We start from the raw sequence: 24,653 nt of genomic DNA on the forward strand, positions 1-24,653 counted from the left end.
CTACAAATTTCAAATATTTACCTTTTTTTTGCCTACAAATATTTCATAATTTATTGTCTTCTTCAACTGCTGTATTCAACATTGGTCTATTTGAGGGTGTTTAAAAGTTTTTCTGATGTTTGATCTTTCTCTCTCACAAACACACACGCGCATACTGGTGTTCAAGAAAGCCTGTGAAGTGAGTGCACCACATCTCACAAAATAAAACTCATCCCACCAGAACAACACACAGTAACAGACTGGACATGACAAGAGGGAATCACACAACTTTTCTCTCTCGCATACTTGTTCTGCCTTTCTTTGTCTTATGTATAATACATAGACTCTCCACTGGTAGCTTTGAACTCACTGTCCTCCTCTCCCGCTCACTTTTTCTCTGAGGGTTTTTGCTCTGCTTCTGCGGGTCGCATGATTGCATGAGGGACCACCAAATCACAAACGTCCCCTCAAACACACATACACACACTGCGCTTGTTAGCACTGTCCGTTTAGCCGCAGCATGTGTGAAGGAAATGTGTGTGTGTGTGTGTGTGTGTGTGTGTGTTCAGAGGTCGTTGGCTCAGACTGACAGGACGCTTACAGTAACCAATGCCAGCAGCAATAAAGATCCCGTTCCAATTAATGACACCAAAACAAGCACACACACACACACACGTAGTCCATCAGAACTCTCTGTTATGGAAATGGCCATTCGTTCTCCCTCACATCCTATATGCGACACTCAGAATATTGGATTTGTTGTCACACACAGATGAAAAAACACACAAGCAGTAGCAGAAAAATAAAACTACCAGTACTTAGAAACAAAGTTAATGCTAAATTTAAAATACATTTAATTTTAACAGTCTTTCTGCAGTGCTGTCTGACAGTAAAAGCTATAGAAATGCCTTCATCTGGTCTGTTTTTGTTGGCGTATCCTTATGTGAAGAATAAAACTGCTGTCTAATGAAGTGGTTGGGAGTAAGTAAATTGGTCCAAACAAATGTCCAACTTGTGATTCCGTTTTTACTGAGATACAAGCATTGTAGTCATAAAATATTCTCTTGGTTATGTCTAAAGCTCACTCGAATTTGTTCTAGATCATTAGACGGGACGTTATGGTGCCTTTGAGGCCTGTGTGAAACCAGTTTCTGTACCTTCATGCAGAAACGCTGTCTGTGAAGTCATTGACTGACTGGGCCATTAAATAACAGACAAAGTTTTAGTAAGTAATAAGTATTCCATTCCAGTCGTGTCTTCTTAGACCCCAATAGGTGGCTATTTTGTTGCCTGTTCAAAAACATATTGCAATATTGCTTAATTGTGATTGTTTCCCTTACAAAAATTAACCATAGTTTTGCTATGCTAACCATAGTTTAACCATGGTATTTGTAATAAAACTGTGGTTATGCAAATGCATCTGCCAAAAAAAAAAAACATGGTTACTACACTTTTATTATAGTAAAACCATGGATAATTTTTATAAGGTTTGTTCAAGCTAGGCAAATGAGCCTTTATATACATTTGTTATTGATCCTATTCTTATTAAACTAATGTTAAACAAAGCTAATACTTGTAAACAAACTGAGAAATTTTGTATATATGTAATACTTGACAGTACTGCTATGATTATGTGTTGTAACTTGCTTAGGGTATATAAAAACCAGCATATGCTGGTTAGGTATGTTTTGAAACTGGGATACTGGTTTGAGCTGGTCCTTTGCTGGTTTATGCTGGTCATGTGCTGGTCTTAAGCTGGTCGGACCAGTTTAGGTCCAGCACATGACCAGCTAAGGACCAGCATAAACCAGTAAAGGACCAGCATAAACCAACAAAGGACCAGCTCAAACCAGCATCCCAGCTTCAAAACATACCTAACCAGCATATGCTGTTTTTTTCAACAGGGAGGATAGCAGGCTAAATGGCTAACAGTATGCTAAGCTAGTATGGTTAGCTTCTGAGCTTATAAAATTTAGCATATCTTTTCAAACATTAGTTTATTCTACCTTATAGGCCAATTTATTTCTACCATATATGTTACATATAATATAAAAGAAAAACTAAACATAATAATGCAAAGTGTTTTTATACAGTATATATACTATTGGGGGATGGTTAGCTATGTATGATGGTAATTCCCTTAAAAAAATTAACCATGGTTTTGCAACAATAAAACCAAAAAACATGGTTATTGTGGTTAAACCAAGGTCTTGCTACACTAACCATAGTTTAACCACGGTATTTGTAGTAGTTATACAAATGTTAACCAAATCGCCCAAAAAACCATGGTTACTACACTTTTACTATAATAAAATTACCAATTTTTGTATGGATTGACTGAAGGTCATTTCTAATTGGATAAAAGCTTTCCCCTCTGTCATAAAAGTTCACTTGCTTTAGGTATCAACTACTAAAATGTTGGTATTGTGACAGCACTAATACGCATACAGGCATTTAGAAGAAGAACGTCAGTCCGGCTTTTCTTAAATGTGAAACTGAAGTGAAAGGATAATGCCGTGGTCTATGGATATCAGAACATCTCACACACACTCTTGTCATTTAGAATTCTCTCTGTAATGGAAATGCGCTTTGTTCTACATCACTTCCTCTCTGTTTCTTGGGATATTGGATTGGTCGTCACGTTACGCACACGCATTCAGATGCAGTGGAGCGCTGCGGCTTTTCTTAAACGCGGAGCTGTCAGAATAGATTATAATGCCGTTTTCAGATAACAAGATATCAGCAGATAAACACGCACACAAACACTTTGCATTAGAAAAGAAAACACAAAGCATGATTGTTCAGTGCCGTTTTTCTTTAGAGTATTTGTTGTATGTGAATGAACCGAACACAGGATCCCAAGTTCATTAATGTTTCCAAACTGCATTTTGCTAAGTGTGGCTCTTGGTACATCTATTTTGTTAAAGTTTGCGTGACTTGTGACTGGGAAATATGTCATGTAGTTATTTTAGTGTGCAGTTGTATTGACAGTGGCTTGTCATAATGGCTTTATGTATTGGTAATGCTTTGTGCTTTTGTGGATAATGGCTTTTTATTGATAATGTTTTTGTAGTTAATTAATGAGTATCTCTGTGTGTGTGTGTGTGTGTGTGTGTGTGTGTGTACCACTGTGGGAGTTAGTATGATCGATAGTGTGTACTAATAGAATAGTTGGCAATGTTTTGTCCATCTAGGACATTCTAAAAATGTTGGCTAACCTTACATAAAGGTTGTGTTATTTTTAAATATTGTTAATGGAAGGCATAATGATGTTATTTGTGTTTGATTCAAGTTCCCACAAAGTTATGTGAAACATAATGTATACACACATCATTCAATGTAAATTGTGATAATCGCAATTACAATTCCAAGGGAATAATCAACAATTATGAGTTTTGTCATAATCGTGCAGCCCTAGTTTTAGTGCAACATTGTTTGAAAGTCATTGAAGGATGAGTACTACAACTAAAAAAGTTCTTGTTAACGTTTTTTATAGTTATAATAATAATTGTTCCCCAAATGATCAAAGTAACATTGATGTGTTACCTTATATTAAGCTGTACTTTATTGAACTACATATTCAACAGCTTGCTAAGTGCATGTTTTCAGATATGTTATACTAACATTAAAAAAATGCAATGTTACAAAAATTGAAATTGAATAATATTTTGTAATTTTTCAAATATTGGTAATGGGGGTTCTAATCATGTTATTAATATTTGATTAAAAAAAAAGTTATTTTCATTATTTGAAAGTTTTTAATAAAACATTATTTGAGAGTGATCGAAGTTGTATTACTCCTAAAAGTCATTGTAATTAATAATGTTTAAAGTAATATTGATGCCTTACCTTAGGTTAAGCAGTGTTTTCATGTTACATACAGTGTTACAGTGACTAGATCTTTAACAGCATGACTTGCTAGGTTGCTAATACAAATATTGAGTGAACTTTTCCAGATAAGTTATGCTAACACTTATATAAATGCATAGTTAAAATTGCAATAGCCTCATTTGAAGTTGCTGTATAGTAGTCCAACTGGACATTTGAATATACCAATAACCAAGATGGAAAATTAAAAAAATGTTGGAATATAATTTTTTTTAGCTAGGTAGTTTTGATAGTGTCTATGTGTTTATGCACTGCAGTGTTTGTGTTGGCCTCATGATATGCATTTTTATTGTGTTGTGTAAAGTCTATAACCAGATGAGCCGGAGATTTGGTCAGTCTAAACAAGGCTTTTGGGGAGACAAGGCGCTGTTTGCGTACTGAACCTTGACTACTCCAAAATGCCTGTTGGTTTTAATCTGACAGACTGTCTGCCAGTGTATGTGGACACAAAGAGAGAGAACAAGAGTGTGATGGAGAGAGAAACCGAGAGAAATTGACCCCGAGAAATAAAATAAGCTGATCTCTGCATTTTGAGTTCTCGTGTGTGTATGTGTGTGTGTGCCGATTCCAATTTGTGAGACTTGAGTTGGTGAGTATGCTGTAGGATATCATTAGAGGTGGAAGGGGATGTGTGTGTATGTGTGTGCTGAGTCATGTGTGGGCTGACCACAGCAACTCCATTCTGTGTGTGTGTGTGTGTGTGTATTTTGTGTATGCATGTGTGTTTTTGTGTGGGCAAATGTTGGACAGTGTGTGTGTGCATGGTAAGGTCAGCATTGCATTTTTGTGGACTGGGACACATCCTAACCATCCCGCAGGGCACACACAAAACAATCAGTGTCTAAAACTAGAGTTGATGTACCATACCAATACACACACACACTCACACACACATGCAAAATGCCTTACTTACAAGCATGAACTCACAAACACAACAAATTGAGGACATACCTTAGACTGCTGTTGTTTTGTATAAAGCTAATTAAAACTAACATAACCTAAATGAAAACGTTAGCATTTTTAGAATTTAAAAAAAATATATATATTTATTGGATTTATGAGTCATTTTTCCAATTTAGGTCCCCAAAGGCTTTGTCGAATTCAGCTAACTTCTAGGGACAATTTTGTTCCCCAAGTATAGCTAAGTAAATCCACACTCACAGACTTCCTCTCCAGCAGCACTTTAATCATAACCAGTATATTGCTGAATCCACAGCATTTTGTCCTTTCTCAAGAGCTTTTTTAAAACCATAAAAACGTGTGTTTGTGTGTGTGTGTGTGTGTGTGTGTGTGTGTGTCTTCATTTTCACGGGTTGTATTTTTGATCTTTCGTTCTCTATAATTATTTTGTTCCTGACTTGCATTCTCCTGCTGTTTTTTCTTGTGTGTAGTATGTGTGTGTAAGTGAATTTTCCTGAATTGCATCCTCCTGGTTTTTCCCTAGTATATAATTGTGTGTCAATGTCCATTTTGAGACCTGGGTAGTGATGTCATTTGGCTTGCGGTTGCCTGGCTACCAGCCCTTCTTCAGAACACAACTTCCTCTGCTTGTGCTTGATCTTTTTGACTGATCCCTAGTGACCTATGAGCTTTAGATGTGAAAGGTCAGGTTGTGTACTGTCATGTCATCTGCTCTTCCTAACATCTTTCTCTGTTTTTTTTTCTCTCTCTGTCTCCAGGATGGGTTTGGTGATGGGATGGCAGTGAGCATGGCCTTTTGGGCAGGCATATGGGCCATTATCCTACAATTGGCCCTCTTGCTGTTCTTCTCTCCACCTCCAGGCCACTGCCAAGGTGAAAGATCCCGCCTACAGTTTACTCAACCACTGTACCATGCGTCGGTCTACGAGAACTCGGCCGCCCGCACCTACGCTGCCAGCCAGGTGCGCATGGGCATCCCTCTCCAACATCACTCGTGGGAGGTGAGGTACCGCATCACCTCCGGGGACGAAGAAGGATTCTTCAAGGCCGAGGAGCACACTCTGGGTGATTTCTGCTTCCTGCGGATAAGAACCAAAGGGGGTAATGCTGCCATCTTGAACCGTGAAGTTCAGGACAACTACTTGTTGACAGTGAAAGCTTCTATTAAGGGGGATACATTAGAGGCCTGGACTAAAGTTAGTGTGCAGGTGTTGGATATGAATGACCTTCGACCCCTTTTCTCCCCTACCACATATTCAGTTACCACTGCGGAAAGCACACCCCTACGCACCAGCATAGCTCAGGTCACTGCCACGGATGCCGACATAGGATCAAATGGAGAGTTCTATTACTTTTTCAAGGAGCGAATGGAGCTGTTTACTGTACACCCGACTAGTGGAGTTGTTTCTCTCAGTGGGAAGCTGGATGTTGACACTCAAAGCCGCTATGATCTTGAGATCCAGGCTGTGGACCGGGGAATGAAGCTCTATGGGAATAATGGAGTAAGCAGTACAGCTAAACTTTTTGTTCATGTAGAACGGATTAACGAGCATGTGCCCATTCTGAGTATTGTTACATTAGCACCTGTATGGACTGAGAAGTCCCCAGTCGTAGCTGTGGTCACCGTAGAGGATCTTGATGAAGGGGCGAATGGAGAAATTGAAACAGTGAGCATTGTGGCTGGGGACCTTCTTGAGCTCTTCAGCATCGAAAGGACAGAGATGCCAAGTGAAGAATTGGTGGATGAGGAAGTCACTCAGAAAGGATCTAGAGAGTTTGTCCTTCGTGCAACAGAGCAGTTCGACTGGGACAGTTATCCGTTTGGATTAAACCTCAGCTTGCAGGCTCGGGATCGTGGAACACCTCAGAAGTTTTCTGCTGTGCACACGGTGCACTTACGACTGTCACGACCAGCCCCGGTGGAAGTCATATTTCAGAAGGACGAATACGAAGTCCTGTTGAGTGAAGTTGCCCCTCCTGGGACTGTTGTGGAGGCTGTGAAACTCCAGCCAGAGCCAGATGATGCTGAGTACATCCTGACCCCATCTACTGATTCGGGGTTCTTCAGTATCAACACCATGACTGGCGTCATCAGCACGGCACGTTGGCTCACCCAACTCACACAGGAAGTATTTGAGCTAGAGGTCTTAGAAGTAGACAGTGACCTTAGGGTCAAGGTTAGAGTCATTCTTGAGGATGCCAATGATAATGCACCGTCATTTGCTCAGCAGTCTTATGAGGTATTTGTCAATGAAAGTGTTGCGGTAGGCACCACTGTTGTTGTGGTGACTGCTTCTGATGGTGACCATGGGGAAAACGGGTACATCACATATAGCATGGCTAGCTTGACACCATTACATTTTAGCGTGCAGCAGTTCACTGGAGCAGTCACGACAACACAGGAGCTAGACTTTGAATCATCTGTAGAGAGTTTTAGTTTTGTGGTTCGTGCTTCTGACTGGGGTTCCCCTTATAGGCGTGAGAGTGAAGTCAATGTCACTGTGCACCTAGAGAATGTTAACGATAACAAACCCCTATTTGAGAAAGTGGCCTGTGTTGGTGTAATCTCTCGAGACCTTCCGGTAGGTGAGGTTATCACCACAATGTCAGCCATAGACATTGATGAGCTAGAGCTAGTCAAATACAAGATCCTCTCAGGGAATGAGCGAGGGTACTTTGACTTAAATCCCGATTCTGGTGTCATGACCTTACATCACTCCCTAAACACTGCAGCACCCAAAAACTCATTCAGTCTAAAAATTACTGCTACAGATGGGGAACACTTTTCCGATCTCATGTTTGTGAACATATCTGTAGTGCAAGGGAAGTCACCGCCCAAGAGCTTTAGTTGTACCGAAACCAGAGTAGCCCAACGACTAGCTGAGAAACTTCTGAAGAAAGCCAAAGCTAGCAGTAAACCCAAAATGGAGGAGGGCTTTATCGACCTGTTCTCTGTGAACCGACAAACGCCTCAATTTGACAAATCCTTCCCAACTGACATCACTGTGCGTGAGGATGTACAAGTTGGCACGAGTGTGTTTCAGGTAAAATCCTTTGATGGAGACACTGGGTTCAATGGACAACTCTTATACGTCATTGCTGATGGCAATACAGACAGTTGTTTCAGTATTGGAATTCTGAATGGCGTGATAAGCATCTTCCTTCCTCTAGACCGTGAGAGGACAGATCGCTATCTTCTAAACATCACACTGTATGATTTAGGCCAACCGCAAAGATCCTCCTGGAGGCTTCTTACAGTTTACATAGCAGATGCAAATGACAATGCACCTCAGTTTCTTCAAGACGGCTACCAGGCCCACATTCCCGAAAACACCCCTGTTGGTACCGAAGTCATCCAAGTGGAAGCTACTGACAAAGATCAAGGTCTCAATGGCGAGATCCAGTATTCCCTACTCACCAGCACATCACAGTTTGGCATCAACAGCTCCAGTGGGATTGTATATGTTGCAGGTCAGCTGGACCGTGAGTTTGTTCCGTTCTTCATATTAAAAGTGGAAGCGCGAGATCGAGCAGAGCGAGTGGCTCAGCAATTTTCAGTAACAACTCTTAAAATCTATCTTGAGGATGTTAATGATTGTCCACCAGCCTTTATCCCAAGTGTTGTTAGCGCCCGTGCACTAGAAGACCTCCCAGTGGGCACTGTCATTGCCTGGCTGGATACGCAAGACCCTGACCTGGGACTTGGAGGGCAGGTGCGATACTCACTCGCTAACGACTACGATGGCCGTTTTGAGGTCGACAAGACTAGCGGTGCCATTCGTCTTACCAAGGAGCTGGATTACGAAACTCAACAATTCTTCAATCTAACAGTTCGAGCAAAAGACAAAGGCCGACCGGTGTCTCTCCTGTCAGTTAGCTTTGTTGAACTGGAGGTGGTGGATGTTAACGAGAACCTGTACTCACCATATTTCTCGAACTTCGCCATGAACGGATCAGTAAAGGAAAGCGTTCGAATCGGGACTTCTGTGCTCCAGGTCTCTGCAAGGGATGATGACACGGGAAGGGACGGCGAGGTGCAGTACTCCATACGTGACGGCAGTGGTCTTGGGAGATTCACCATTGATGAAGAAACAGGTATGTGTTGATCATGTTTTTCATATTGATTTTTTTTTTTAAAGCTCAGTGATGTCTTGAAAAGTGCTTGAAATTTTGTTGAATATGTTGTGGCTTCCTTGTACAGTTTTGTGCAGTCTTTTATTCAGTGTGAGGTAAAGAGCTAATATGGTAAGGTAACAAATGTTCATTTTTTTCTCACAAGGGTTTCTCTGAGTCACCTTATTGCGGTGTTTTAAGTAGCTTACTTTGCTTTCATAATCACTAGGTATTGAATACAGCTAATATGCTGTAGATAGAGCCTTTAATACGGAAAGGAAAAAACTCATATGCCACTCACATTGACTTAATGGGACACATAAATGAAGAGTGAATAGGCTTCAGTGGTTTATCACCTCAGGCCAGTTAAACACTGCATTGGCCTACATTTTATTTAGGTCGAGTTTTGACAGTTGAGATGGAGGGGAACGATTGAAGTGCGATTGAAATTTTGATAGTGTTATGGTTATTGTTTCATGTACTGCATTCAATTCACATGCACTGTTTTGATGGGATAATTTGTTTTTGTCCAGTTTTGTTGGACAAAGTGGGTATATATGTGTATGTGTGTGTCTACGAATAATGATTTCTCTGTAAAGAAATATGTGTGTACGTGCCGAAAAGTGTGTGTGTGTGTGTGTGTTTGTGTGTTTGTGTGAGGTTGATTTATGTATTAAGCCTCTGTTGGGTGGACTGAATTACCACACAAAGCTCTATACATTTATTGCAGTTGTCATGTCATTCTGTCTGACCCACACACTTAGCTTTAACCCTCAATTTTTTTCTCTCCCCCTTTTCTCTCACTCTGTCATTTTCTCGTTCCCCTTGACAGTGAGTTTTCTTTCAGTGAAACCGATAGTATCTGGGTTTTTTATTAGTATTGCTTCTGAAGGCAAGCATCACTATTATTATTACTCATACTTAGGGATAGGGATTTGATCAAATTCTTGACTGTAAGTGTTTAACTTCAGTATGTCATCTGTCAACCGCATAGCAACACGTTAAAAACCAATCAACCACATAGCAACATTCTGGCATTAAACCACAACACCTATGCTATTTTTACTAAGGCAAACACCACTCACATTTTTTAAGTCCATAAGACCAAGAAATCCACAAGGCAAGATGAAGTATGTGTGAAAGTGTGTGTGTATGTGATATCCGTCAGCCTGTAAGGTGGCAGAGGTACAATAAACTGTGAAAAAGAAGTAGGCTATGTGGCATAAAAGAAGTGTTCCTGTTGGGAAATACAGCTTTAAGCTGGTAGCTATGTTTTGGAAGCTTATTTCTAGTAGATCCAAGAAGGTTATAAGCTTGTGCAAGCTGGTTTATCAGCCACCATGATCTAAAAGCCATCTTGACCACCTTGACCTGGTATGTTTCTGGTCCAAGATGGTCTACCGCCTAGCACCAGCTTATGTCCAGCTTGGATAAGCAAGAAATCAGCTACCATGTTTCGGCCAAATTTTTATTATTTTTTTTATCAGCAGTTTCGTAAAAGCAGTGCTGGGTAGTAACTGATTTCATGTAATCTGGATTATGTAATCAGATTCCAAAAATGAATACTGGTAATTAGGTTACTTTGCATTTTAAAGTGCTTGTAATTAGATTACCGTTACTTTTAATAGATTACATGATAACATATTATCTACAAAATGGCAGTATTTGATTGTATTGATTCACCCTAATTATTCTTTTTTCTCTCTTAAATTTTCTTTTCTAAAAAAATCCTACCACTTATGTACATTCACAAAGTTTTACAGTAACTTCGAACACCAGCCACTTCTCAGATGAATATAATAACACAGAAAATGGAGAGGTCACACAATTAGTTTAATTTGACATTCTTATGATTTAATTAATTATTAGCTTTTCTTCACCTCGCAAACCCCCTGCAGTTGTTTCAGGGGCTTAATGCACTTCATGATGTTGATAACAAAGAATGGAAAATATTTTATTACGAGTTAGGTCAAAAGTAATCAAAAAGTAGCCAGAATACATTACCTAATATGTGTAATCCAACAGATTACATTACTAACTACAATTTCCGCCATGTAATTTATAATCAGCAATGGACTACAATTTGTAAGTAATTTACCCAGCACTGGATAAGAGTGTGTTGAAACCGTGTACCAACCGGATGAGGTCGACGAGACTTGTAACACAGTGTAAATTGAGAGACTGAGGGGAAAAAGAAAATTAGTCTGGATGAAAGAGTTTGGGGTTCAGAGGCCAGAATGGTGTGTGTGTGTTTGTGTGTCTACTCACCCGCAAGCTGCCTGACAATGATCTGGAGGTTTCAAAATGACCCTCAGATCTCCCATGGTCTTTCACCTCTCCTTGGAATGAGGGAATCAGGAAAAAAGGAGGGGAAGCCATGAATATCTGTCTATTTCTTTTAAGACGAACGAGAGGGTTCACTGTGGCCTTTAAAGGGCATGAATCACACACACTGGTGCAGAACAGTCACCTTCTACTTTTTAAACCCTGCTACAACTCGCTGACAGCAACAAAGCAAAGCATCTCCAGCTCTGTACTTCAGTACTGTGGTACGAGTGGTTTAAAAACGTGGTTTTGTGAGATTTGTGTCCTGGCAGCAGGTGGATCAGTGTCTGTCAGGAGTCGACTTGAGTCTTTGAGGATATCACACCTGTCTTGGGCTTTTTTTTTTTTAAGCTGTAGATCTTTCAGGTGTCATTTTAGGTTGTGATTCTTAGGCGTGAGGTATTTTGAGGCAAAAATCAACTAATTTACTTAGCAGCACTGAACATTCCAACAATGACTAACAAATTTATATTTATATTTTTTCTCAAAGTTTTGAATATTTAATATCGTCATACATATATTTTCTTTATTAGTTTGTGCAGTCATATTTAATGTGCTTTAATTAATGAAGCAGGTCATCTCAATAAAAAAACTTGCATTTTTCAGTGCAGAACAGCTTATATGAGGCATGAGCTTAATTATTCGTATATTATTAATATTATTACAAAATAATATAATTAGTATTATATTAGTTAATTATATTAAATTATTAATTAATATTGTGAAATATATTCACATTCTGTACATCTTAAATCACAAATCATAAATATCATAATTAAATAATTGATGTCATTATATATACAGTGTATATACAGTATATATATATATATATATATATATATATATATATATATATATATATATATACACCTCTATGAGGTGTGCGATTTAATATTATAAATAATATTACAATAATTATTTTACATTAAGTAATTAATATTGTATTACCTTGTAGTATTTTTCAATCCTGACTTTAAGTGTGCATATCTCCAATGGGACTGTCTGTCTGTCTGTTTTAACAATGAAAGGAGGATTTGAAACCTGTTTGAAACACTCCTTTTATTTTTCCAATTCTGTTTGGTGCTGCAGAAATTACACACTGTAAAAGGCAAGACTTGACGGTTCGGCATTAAACATTTACATTTAAAGGATTCCTGATAGCCTGTTTCTATGGTTGCATGATCTGCGCATACTTCTTTGTTTTTCTACTTTCTACTTCTTCCTTCACTGTTTCTCCATTTCATATAAACACACACACACATATAAGTAAATGTTTCAGCCATTCGCATACTCGCACACAAATTGGCCAAACCCGGGGGTCAAAGGTCAGGGAACCAGTGTCAAAGGTCGTGCACTTTGTGTCACTCACCTGTCACTTTTCCAATGAAGAGTCAATCCAACTGTTTGCATACACATGTTGTGTGTCTGTATAGATTTGATGGAAAGAATAAGGACAGAACAGAGACTCAAAGGCAGTTTGCATGTTGTACGCCACATGACATGATTGCATGTTTGCAAATGCGCACACACACACTCAATGCACAAACATTTTGCAGTAGCACTAGCAAGTGAGGGAATTTATTGCCCTTGTTAGCTCTGTGCTGGCATGAGCCATAAATCACCCGGGGATGGAGCACAACTCTACAGACACAATTACAGCTTAAAAAGCACACGCGCACACACACAAATTGAAAGGAAACACTTCACACGTGTCTTTGTACATGCAATCACGTCTTAGAAAGCAATTTTCCCCAACAGGGAGACTCAGTTTGAAAACATAAGGCATGTTCCGACAAACACAAACGTTATATCCAAAGGATTTTCTGTGCACTTACGGCCGCTCTCTATGCATTCTCATTTCAGCTCGGAAGCTTCTATTGTTTGCACAGCACAAACAGCGATTCAAGGCTGCTCAATTGTACACTGAGCATCAAAAATGTCAAACACAAAGTGTGAAGAAAAGCCCATGCTCATTACAGCCGCCGTTGAGCAGACGCTTTTCATCTGCAGGGACTTACAGTGCACTAATTGCACTGATGGTCCCTGCAGAGCGTCCTGGGGTTAAGTGCTAGTTTGCGCACTGCTGAAAGAGCCCCGGCTTACGCTTAGACACCCAGATCCTTTACTGTTAGAGTGCTGATGCTGTACTTGAGTTCAGGTGTGTAATTAAGGGAATAGACTTGGTTATTTACAGCTTAGAATCACATGAAATCAAAACGGACCCTGTTCACTTTTTTAATGTAGGTTGCTGCATATGATTCATTAGTGTAAAATGTGCTGAAACGACGTTTCTTTTCAGATGACATCATCGAGCCCTCTTGATGTTTTAGCCCCGCCCCTCCTGGCTCTTTTTAGTATTTAACAGCCATTTTTTTATGATACAATATATTTTTGATGGATGTAACTGACTCTAATTTAAAAATTGTATTTAAAATGTAATACTATTTTATTTATTTTTATTTTCACTCAGAAAGAAGTCACATTATGGAAGTAATAATTGATTGCAAGCATTTTATGTTGGGACTGAAAGCTTTAGCAATTTTTACACATTCAGATTTCACTCACAAATGTGTTGCATTATGAAAGTAATGGGGTTTATGCATTTCATGTTGATTTTAAAGGTCCTGTAAGTTCATAAATTTCTACATTATTAAAGGTCCTCCAGAGTTTATTAGACACAACCTTTTCCAGAACTGCACCCTGTAAATGTGCATGTCATCTCAGTTTTGTCAGAATTGGTTAAAATAGACAAACTGACGCTCTCGGCTTCCTGTTTTCCGTATATGGGCTGCCATGTGAGATCTAGTGCCTCAGAGTCTTCCTATTGGCCATCCAAAGAATCTGACCATTGCTCACAATCACATATTTAATGTTTTTTGTCACTTTACAGAGCCCAGGGCTTTCTTAGAGACAGGTGTGATATTTCAGGACACATAATTCAGTCATATCTGTCAGATAATTTTTTTCTCAGTGCCATTCCATAAAAAATTGTTTACAGCTACTAAAGTCTTCAGACTGTGACGTCCTGTTGATTTCAGGAAGTACTGTAATTTCAAATGGCACCCTCATTTTGTACAAAAAAACAAAACAAAACAAAAAAACAGGACTTTCTATGGAAGGTTATTAGTCAGACAGTGCTAATTAATCTCTTTTTTTATTAAGCAATGCAGATTCATATGAACCTACAATTTTTAAGTTTAGATCAAAGGGCACTGTTGCAAAATCTTACGAGTTAAATACCTAGACAGCAATTTTGGACATTGTAGATGCATTTAATATTCAAATTGAGTATTTAAATGCACTTATGGTGCTCAAAATCAGACTGATAATAAATGTTGTGATGCATTTATTTATTCATTCATTCAGTCATTCATAGCCTTTATTAATTTGTATTAAAATTTTTGTTTATTTTAGTATTTCAAGTTAAAGGGGTCATAGGATGCCCATTTTCCACAAGTTGATATGATTCTTTGGGGTCTTAATAAAAAGTCTGTAACATAGTTTGGTTAAAATTTCTCAATGGTAGTGTAAAAAAACACCTTTTTTACCCTGTCAAAAACAGCTCTTTTCAGATCAAGCCGTTTTTGTAGCATTTTCCTTTAAATGTTAATGAGCTCTGCTGACCCCGCCCCTCTCTTCCGAGCTGCTCTCAGAGAGACTGTTTACTTTAGCCGCATTCATCGTGAAACTTGCTAATTAGCACATTATTAGGAAAGGCGATTTGCAAAGATTCATTACAAAACATTATACTCACTTCTTCTGTAGATGAGGCTGGATCATGAATGATTCGCGCGAACATAGACGCATTTATGTAGATCGAGGGCGCATTCCCTTCAGAAACAAATGTAATCCACTGCGAGTTCAACGGCTCAGATGTCAGGAGTAAATGAGGACTGCTATGCTCATTATTACATCCAACAACAAAACACCTCAATCGCTTAGGAGTCATTCTTGTCTACATCTGCTCCGGCGGTGAAACAATGGCAGACTGATGACAGTCACTCAGGGCGGGTCTAAGGTAAGACACCAGTCCAGTCTGTGCTGAAACGCTACTGTCAATCAAACTATCGTGGGAGGGGCCTGTCTGTGTGACGTCACACAGACAGGCATCTGAGATCGGCTCGATTTGAGAAAGGGGTAAACATTTAACCAGATAAAAAAAAAAACACTGGGTGGATTTTTATCATTATAGAATGTGTGCCAACACACATTTCAGTTCAAACAACTTGTAAAAGTGCATTTAGCATCTTATGACCCCTTTAAAACAAATTGAGAAATTATGCCTGGGCAACTAACTGAAATAAATAAATTAATTCGTATTTATTTATTTATGGCAGCGGCTATTTACACTAAGTAAAAATAGCATATTTTCTTAGCGATGGATGCTATTTACACTAAGTGCAAATAGCAATGGATTCTATTTAAGTGAAAATAGCAGTATTTTTTAGCAATATACTATTTACACTAAGTGCATTATAAAACAATAATGACGTATTGAGTGTAAATTATCATTTTTATTCAAATTATTAAATGGATGCCACCTTAATGGGACAATAAATCCCTCCCTACACCTACCCTAACCCTACCCGATACTTTATTTTCAACGTTTTGATTATTTCCTTCATTTTATTGAAAATAAATGCCTTGTGATATGTGATATGAGATTTGAAAAGGGAGGGGAAAAAAGTTTGACAAAAGGTGGGTTTGAATCCGGGTCGATCGCGTCAAAAAAAAAAAAAAAAACGTGGTAGACCAGCACCACCACTATTTATTTATTGTTTTGTTTTTTTACAATAATAAAAATGGCAAATAATGTTCATTCACCATAAATGTTTCATAAATGTTGTCTAGTTCAACAGTTCACAAGGTTTTGAAACACAGCCGATCTCTTTATAGCAAAGTACCTCCGTCTCCGCCAGTCAAACTCTTGCGGTCAAGTTCATGTCGCGTCATATCCAATCAAACGCTGAAATGACACTGTCAGCCACGTAAATGTTACACAGGCCATCTTCATACACCTGTCCCTGCTGGTTTCACTCTGATTTTCCCGTCCGTCTCTCGCAAAGGTTCAGTGTTTGGGTCGTGGAACCTGATGTGATTGGATGAAACCCTGCCTCGTGCCCCGTATAACCCCGCAAGGCTTTGGCTCCTAAATTTAGGAGCGCAATAACAGGGGAAGTGGATGAGCACACCGAAATGACAGACTCAATAAAGGCTTTCTCTGTGTTTTTGTCCTTCCATGTCTCCCTTTCTTTTCATTCTGTCTGTCTTTTCTTTTTCTGTCTCTATTGCAAAGTGTGCGTAGGAGTTTGTGAGATTTCTCTGCTGAAGTAGCACTGAACACAAGAGATGTGTCCTGCTTATGCAATGCGTGCATTTGCGTGCTCTAAAAGCATAGTGCTTAAGTGAAAATATGTTGCAGAGATGTCTGATAGCAGAAGGTGAAGTTATATGCATCATCTGAAAAACATCTCAGAAAGACCAGATTCACATGCATTTGTAATAATAAAAGTTTGTAAAAAGTAGTTTTGACAGCCATAAGGATACCAGTGTTATTTTAGTATCGATGATGTACTATTATAGTTTGTATTATTTTTGAGTTTGTTTTTATTTGTATACTTTCCATTTTCACTTTAGTTAAAAATTTAGTAATTTTTTGTGCTTTTGTAATTTTTATTAGTTTTTTTTATGTCTATATAGTTCTTATTCATTTTTACTTCAGTTTTAGTTTGAGTACTTCAAGTTAAACTAAAACAAAATTAGAAATAATGCCTTGGCAACTAACTGAAATAAAATAAGACTTTTATATTTTATTTCTGTTAACACATATTCCAAGTTGATAATGATTTTTTAATTTTTATTAATTTTTTTTAGTTTTAGTTATTGACAGTAACACTGCAGGGAAATTACAAATGCAAACATTTATTCACAACAAAAAATGAATTTCATAGTTTTCAAAATGTTTTCAAAATTTTAAAGTTGGAGCTTTTTTCCAGAAATAACAAATGAAAACACTTATTCACTGATTTGATTTCAAAGTTGTACATAACTAACTGAAAATAAAATAAGATTTGTATATCTTATTTTATTTCTGTTAACACTTCCAAGTAGCAATTTTTTTTTTTTATCATTGATAACCCTGCTGAACGCTTATTCACTGTTAAAAATTATTTCAAAGTTCAAATGTCTTCAAAGTTGTAAGTAACTAACTAGCTGAAATAAAATAAAATAAGATTTTTAGATTTTATTTTATTTCTATTAACAAGTACTCCAAATAATGAACATTTTTGTTTGTTTATTTATTTATTTGAACGGTTTTAGTTTTAATTTTGATTTTAGTTAAAATAATAACTAAAACAAAAATCAAATAATAACCCTGCAAGGAACATTGTAGCAATGTTTGGCAACAATTACAAGAGAAAATGCTTTGAAAATTTATTTCAACATTCAAATGTACATTTTACAAGAAAATACAATTTCGTTTTTTTTACTTAAAAATTTAGTTTAATTCAATGTTACTTAACGATTAGTGAAATATACCAGCAATTTATACTGAGAATTGTTTCTACACCCAGTATGTATTTATTTTTTTCTTCCTAGTATTGAATGCACTTCTTGGAAATGTATGTGTGATATTGCATACGCCTGGGAGCGTGCTTATGTAAACGTTAGCATGTCTCATATTTCACTTTTGTCAGTATAATGTAAGACGCAGTGATTATGTATGTATGAGTGTGCATGAATGCACCGGCTCTCTTGAGAATATGTCGATACCACGGTACTGAAATAGTGGGTCACTTCAGCTCCAAACCGTCATGAAATCAACCAGAAAACAACTTAAGCATTTCCGGTAAAGCCTAATTCCAGTCTGTTCTTTCGTTAAAGGACTAATCGTTAGTAAAATATTCTGCTCAAGCTCTAAATGTCTGTGTCTCTGTCCTAAATAAACCATAATAGCCATGTCAACGTTAGATCTAATCATCAAAGTATCAATGCTCCCCCTCTAATACAATACCGACTTCATGTTCCTTTTCTTTTTTTTCAATTTGTTCTCTATGGTAAGTGATTTTCTTCATATTACAGTGAATTCAAGACCTTTACGGAGTTCAGAAATAGCTGCCAGTCGTTCAAAGCACAGAAGATAGTGCTTCTCATTTGCTCGGAACCACTGATGTGTTGCAGCAGTCAGTGGTTTTCTTTTAAAATTTTCCTGTTCCACATCTTGGCCTTTTGTAAATCATTTGAAGTGGACATATCCACTTAAATATGAGAAAAACTGGAGTTTGGAGTTAATTGAGTGATATTTTAATGTCTAAAGCTAATATAAACATCCTCCACAGAACTAATTTGTATAAACGAGTCCATCGGATGTTCCTGGTGTTAAATTAATATTACGCATTAAAATATGTCCAGCCATATTTAAATAATTAGCATATTGTTTGTTGACTAGTGTTTAGCATTTGCATTATTGAAATACTTGTGTTTTATTTGAAGAAAACTTGCCAAAATTTGGGTTGGTTAGTCCTAAAAAAGGTCATTTATTATTTTCAGTAAGACTTTTTGTAAAGCTATTTTTATTTTTATTAAGCAAGGATGCATTAAATTGATTAAAAGGCACAGTAAGACTTGTATAATATTACAAAAGTTGTCTGTTTTTCAAATAAATGCTTTTGAACAAAAAATGTGAAGCAGCACAACTGTTTTCAACATTGATTAAAAAAATGTTTCTTGAGCAGCAAATCAGCATATTAGAATGGTCATGTGACACTGAAGACTGGAGTAATGATGCTGAAAATTCAGCTTTGCATCACAGGAATAAGTTACATATTAAATATATATTTGAATAGAAAACAGTTATTTTAAATTGTAATATTATTTCACAATTTTACTGTATTTTTATCAAATAAATGCAACTTTGGTGAGTTGTACAGGTGCATCTCAATAAATTAGAATGTCATGGAAAAATTCATTTCCTGTAATAAAGAAATAATATGACAGACTCCAACTTTTGAACAGTATATATAAGTCTTAAAGGTACCTTAGTATAAAAGACTATGTTTAAGTCTGAACTATAGTTGTAATTGGGAGAAAAACATAGATAAACCATAAATAAAAGACTAAAGTGTATTAGACCCATCTAATTTTTTGAGGTTGTCAGTTTGCCTTGACTTTGAGTCTGGAGTTGTGAGTTTCTATCAAACTGTAGGCTGTGTTATGTAATTGTGATATTGTGTAATTGCGTTCTGTGCTTTTGAGTTTCACAGGCATCTGTGGTCGGTACGTTGTGTTGGGCGGCACTGACTTTGTGCGGTTTTCTCCAGATCTGTGCGGCTTTTTACTGTGTTGTGAGGTTGTGTTTAGGAGATAGTAAAGTCTGCTCCCTGTCATCACTTTCTTAACACCCTCCTTTAAAACCACAGGGATATTTTGATGCGACTGAATCTGTGAATTTCCTTTTCTGTCATACACACACACACACACACACACAAGCTGCTTAGACAGTGAATGTGCCTCCTACGCATGTGTCTCACTCACAGGCTTACACAAGTGTCTAACACACACTGACAGATAACACCACCTACACACACATACACACTATACATCCTCCTAAAGTGTTAATTGGCTTCATTTTAATTTTATTTAAATAAAGGCTATTGATTTAGTGCATCAAGATTCGTGTTTGTATGTGTGTTTGCTGTTGTGTTTTTTTGATTGAAAGACACTTTTGATGGTTTTCGGCGACTGTTATCCGTACTTTATTCAGGTTGCTAGGTTACGGCATGGAAAACGTTCCTGAATGAAGTATGATGTCCCACTAAAAGCACATGCAGTATCACAACACCCTGTTTCTAATCACTACAAATGTCATTTGTAATTACAGTGCTGAGATTACAAAAGTGTTGGGTTTGTTCTTTCCTTCATCGGTCCAATGAAAATTCACAGTTTAGTACATGCATCTCAAGACCAAGCTAAGGTAATTTTTACCAAAAAAATAAGATTCTGTCAACATTTGCGCTTCCGTTCAAAAGTTTGGAGTCAGTGACATTTTTTGTATTGTGAAATATTATAAAAATTTAAAATAACTGTTTTCTATTTGAATATATTTTAAAATGGAATTTATTTCTGTGATTCAAAGCTGAGTTTTCAGCATCATTACTCCAGTGTCACATGATCCTTCCATGATTCTAATATAATATCATGATCTGTTGCTCAAGAAGCATTTCTCATTATTATCAGCCTTGAAAACAGTTGTGATGCTTAATATTTTTAGGGCTGCACTCGACTAAAATAGTCTACTAGTCTACTAGTAGTCGTTCATTTTAAGCATTAGTCGACTAATCGCACATTTATTAATAAACCATTAAAATCATTATAATGAGCCTTTAATTGCCTACATAGCCTATAAACACTCAAGCACACGTATAAAGCATGCCACACCGCAGAAGTATCATCTCCACGGTAGTGGACGCGCCTGTATGCGTGTTTCATACAGATTACATAATCTGAGAATATTTGAATTGGTTTATTTGAAAGTAGACATTTTGCTCCCTATAGATATGTTTTCCTATCTGTAAGGCAAGTATACACAGAGTTTTGAAGTTTCGCGCTCAACTTCACAGACACCGAGACGGCAGAAAGCGCATCCTGTTTGCTTTCATTATTTTCATTTGCTTTCATTAGAGCAATGTTTTGTTGTTATAGTGAGTGCACACAAATGAACGTAGAGTCTTTACAGATTCAAAAGATGTATTACTCTTATCTGTGTGACCAAAAATGTTGGGAGTATTTTAGGAGTTTGTGAGCGCACCGGCGCCTCCATCTATCATGCAGTGAGCGCTACTGTTCAGCTTCAACATCAGATTGAGTGGCCATGTAAAGTTGCTAATACTTACATATTTCAGATGATATGCCATATTTGAGGTCGATGAATGATAGGCGAGCGTTTGGATGTCCTACTTGATGTACTGTATTACCACAGACCGGCCGTTAATGATGGGGACTTGGCCTCCAAAAATAACAAAAGCGCTATAAAAGTAGTACATATGACTCATGCAATACATTCCATGTCTTCTGTACACATAGCTGTACACTTCTTTAGCTTTGTATGAGAAGCAAACAGCGGTTTAAAACATGAATTGTTGAAAATCTTCATGTCAGACTTCAAATTATGCATCTTGATGCATCATATTTACACCAATGTAAATGAAGCATGAGACCTACAGGAAAATTTCAGTAAATAACATGTCAATTTTGGTCTGTTCCTCACACAAAGCTTGGAATGTAGAGTAGAAGTCATATGAACTACTTTTTGGAGCATTTTTTGGAGTTGTCAGCTCCAGTCCCCATCCACTTATACTGTATGGAATAAAGCAGCCAAGACGTTCTGCAAAACATATCTTTTGGTTTCCACAAAAGAAAGAGTCATTGGGGTTTGGAAGGACATGGGGGGAGTAAATTATTTTTCATTTTTGGGTGAATTGTCAGAATTTATATTTTTGGGTGCTCTGTCCCTTTAAGAGACAATTTCAAAACTAATGTATGACTATAACTGTGCAGGGAAGCAGAGCTTTGACACACACAACAAGTTTGCAATGCCAAAGAACTCGTCTTGAAAGCACCAGGATCAATTATTAAACCAAAGATTAGTCAAAGATCAAAGATTGGAAGAGAGATTACATAAACACACAGAAAACTCTCACATTTCCTCTCATCCTAAACACGACGCTCTTTCACTCCCTCCTTCAGCGAGACTAATTCGAGGCTTATTTGTATTCTGTTCTTAAAGAATCTATAAGAGGCCTGCATATTTAATGAGCCAACTATCTCACTTACATACCCTGAGTTACAGTAAGAGGATGCTGGGAAAGGCAGGATGTAGATAATTGGGCTCTCATTAATAATTGATCACAGAGATTATGCCAATGAACAGCATTACTAACAAACATATTTGCACACACACACACGTGCACGCCTCATGCCGTCCGGTTGGCACTCTTTCATTGACTCGTATCGTTCTTATCTAGGTCAGACAGCAGGAACACAACAACCAACAAAAAGCTAAATAATCTCCCCATTTCCACTCGTTTATTTGCGCTCGCTTTCTCTCTCTCTCTCTCTGCCTTTCCTATCTGCTCGCTCAGCTCTGGCAGAAATATCAGCTTCTAGCCAGGACTGTGTGTGTGACTGCTTAGCTGTAGACTGAGGACAAAATTGTACACAAAAGTAAGCTAAATTTGACACAACCTCCCATTTGGAAAGCAGTTATTAATAAATGTAAAAAAAAAAATGCAAATAATAGTGATAAAATGTATAATATTAAAATGCATTTTATTATTAGAATGTTTTATTTGAATGTTAATTAAAATATTTTTTTATTAAAATACAAAAATAAATTTTGTAGGGTTTGAGTTTTGGTTGTGTATAATAATTAGCTTTAAATAAAACAATAGATGTCTAAAGAAAGTCCCCTTTTTGCAATAATATAATATTCAAATGAATTATTATTTAAATATTTGATTATTTTAATGTTAAAAAAAATAATTAAATTTTAATGTTAATTTTAATGTTAATTAAAAAAAGATCTATATATTTCTATGGAATCTTCACTTTTAGAAGAATATAAAATTAAAATGTGTTATATTAGAATATTTTATTAGTATTTTTTATAAAAATATAAAAAGCTCTTTTTAGGGTAGGGTTTGAATTTTAGTTTGTCTGTAATAATTATAATTAGCTTTATATAAAACAATACATGTCTATGGAATGTCAGTGATATAATATTTAAATGCATTCTGTTATTATAATGTTTTATTATTTTAATGTTAAAACCTACAATCATTGTTTTTTATTAAAATTATTTGAGGGGTTTTTGTCTATAGTAATTATAATTAGCTTTATAAAAACAGTAAATGTCTAGGGAATGTCCCCTTTTATAAGAATATAATATTAAAATGTATTATTATTTTTTTATTATTATATTAATGTTAATTAAATATTTTTTATTAAATATATGTGTACTATATATATATAGAGAGAGAGAGAGATTTAGTCTTTCTTTATTTTAACAATTGTTACATTACCAATAAATCAATATTTACATAATACATAAATTACCAACTGTACACAAAAAAAAAAACTCATACAGAGAGAGAGAGCAGGATTTGAGTTTTGATTCGTCTATAGTAATTATATTTAGATTTATAAAAAATACGAGATGTCTAGGGAATATGTACCCTTTCATAACAATTTAATATTAAAATTTATTGTATTATTATTTTAATGTTAATTGCAATAACCATTGTAGAGTTTGAGTTTTGGAGTAATTATAATTAGGTTTATGAAAAATAAAACAATACATGAAGGTCCACTTTTAAAGAATATAATGTTAAAATGTATTATATTATTAGAATGTTCATATTAATTTTATTATGAATATTATAAATATAAATGTTTTTAATTCATAGTAATTATAATTATCTTTGTACAAAACAATAGATGTCCCCTTTTAGAAGAGAGAGTGTGTGTGTGTGTGTGTGTGTGTGTGTGCGTGCGCGCGCATTTTTGTGACAAATGAGGACATACATTTGTATAATGACAAAGGTATGACATAGGTATTACAAGGAGAAGGTGACTTTTCAGGACATTACCCCATGTCCCCACTTTTCAAAACGCTTATAAATCACACAGAATGGAGTGTATTGAAAATCTGAAATAGCACAAAGTTTCCTGTAAGGGTAGGTTTAGGGGTAGGGTTGGTGTAGGGCAATAGAATATACGGTCTGTACAGTATAAAAACCGTCCCAGGTTACGTATGTAACCATGGGCCCCCCGAGGGAATGAGACGCTGCGTCGGAAAACGCTAGGGGAACGCCTTCAGCGATACCAAGCTCTGAATCATATGTGTAATCAGTCGAACGATGGGCGAGATGTCAGCGGTGGGTGACGTCATGACCAGGAGGCTTTAAAAGCACGTGAGGTGCAGCCGGCGCTAGCTTCTTAGGAGTGAAGCAAGCTCTAGTAGGGATGCCGGAAGTATGGCCTTGCGACACAGCGTCTCGTTCACTCGGGGAACCATGGTTACATACGTAACCTGGGACGTTCACCTTCGGGAACTCGAGCTGCGTCGGAAAACACTAGGGGAACGAGATGTCCACGCCGCCAGACTTGCAAATCCCTGCCTAGTGTGGAAGGGCACAGCTATGGCAAGAGAACAGAGGGGCCTGGAGTGGCTCGCAAATCTAGGTCATAGAATCTGACGAACGTGAGGGGCGTAGACCATCCTGCAGCGTTGCAGATGTCCTGCATAGGAACTCCTGCCAGAAAGGCCTTGGAGGCCGCCACACTTCTTGTCGAGTGAGCCTTGACCCCCAATGGTGAGGGGAGATCAGAGGACTCATAGGCAACAGTAATGGCATTAACTATCCACC

General features: G+C 37.1%; 1 protein-coding gene across 1 annotated transcript in view; it reads left to right on the forward strand.

The window, feature by feature from the left end:
- Nucleotides 1–24,653, forward strand: part of LOC107585783 (protocadherin Fat 3-like) — a 165,193-nt gene that overhangs the window by 60,472 nt on the left and 80,068 nt on the right. Inside the window, exon 2 of the mRNA XM_016272930.1 lies at nt 5,547–8,883. Coding sequence (XP_016128416.1) covers nt 5,565–8,883 — 3,319 coding nt within the window. The 5' untranslated portion in view covers nt 5,547–5,564. The remainder of the gene's footprint in view (nt 1–5,546; nt 8,884–24,653) is intronic.

This window comes from Sinocyclocheilus grahami, unplaced genomic scaffold (genome assembly GCF_001515645.1).
Source record: "Sinocyclocheilus grahami isolate Dianchi unplaced genomic scaffold, SAMN03320097.WGS_v1.1 scaffold74.1, whole genome shotgun sequence".
NCBI lineage: Eukaryota > Metazoa > Chordata > Actinopteri > Cypriniformes > Cyprinidae > Sinocyclocheilus > Sinocyclocheilus grahami.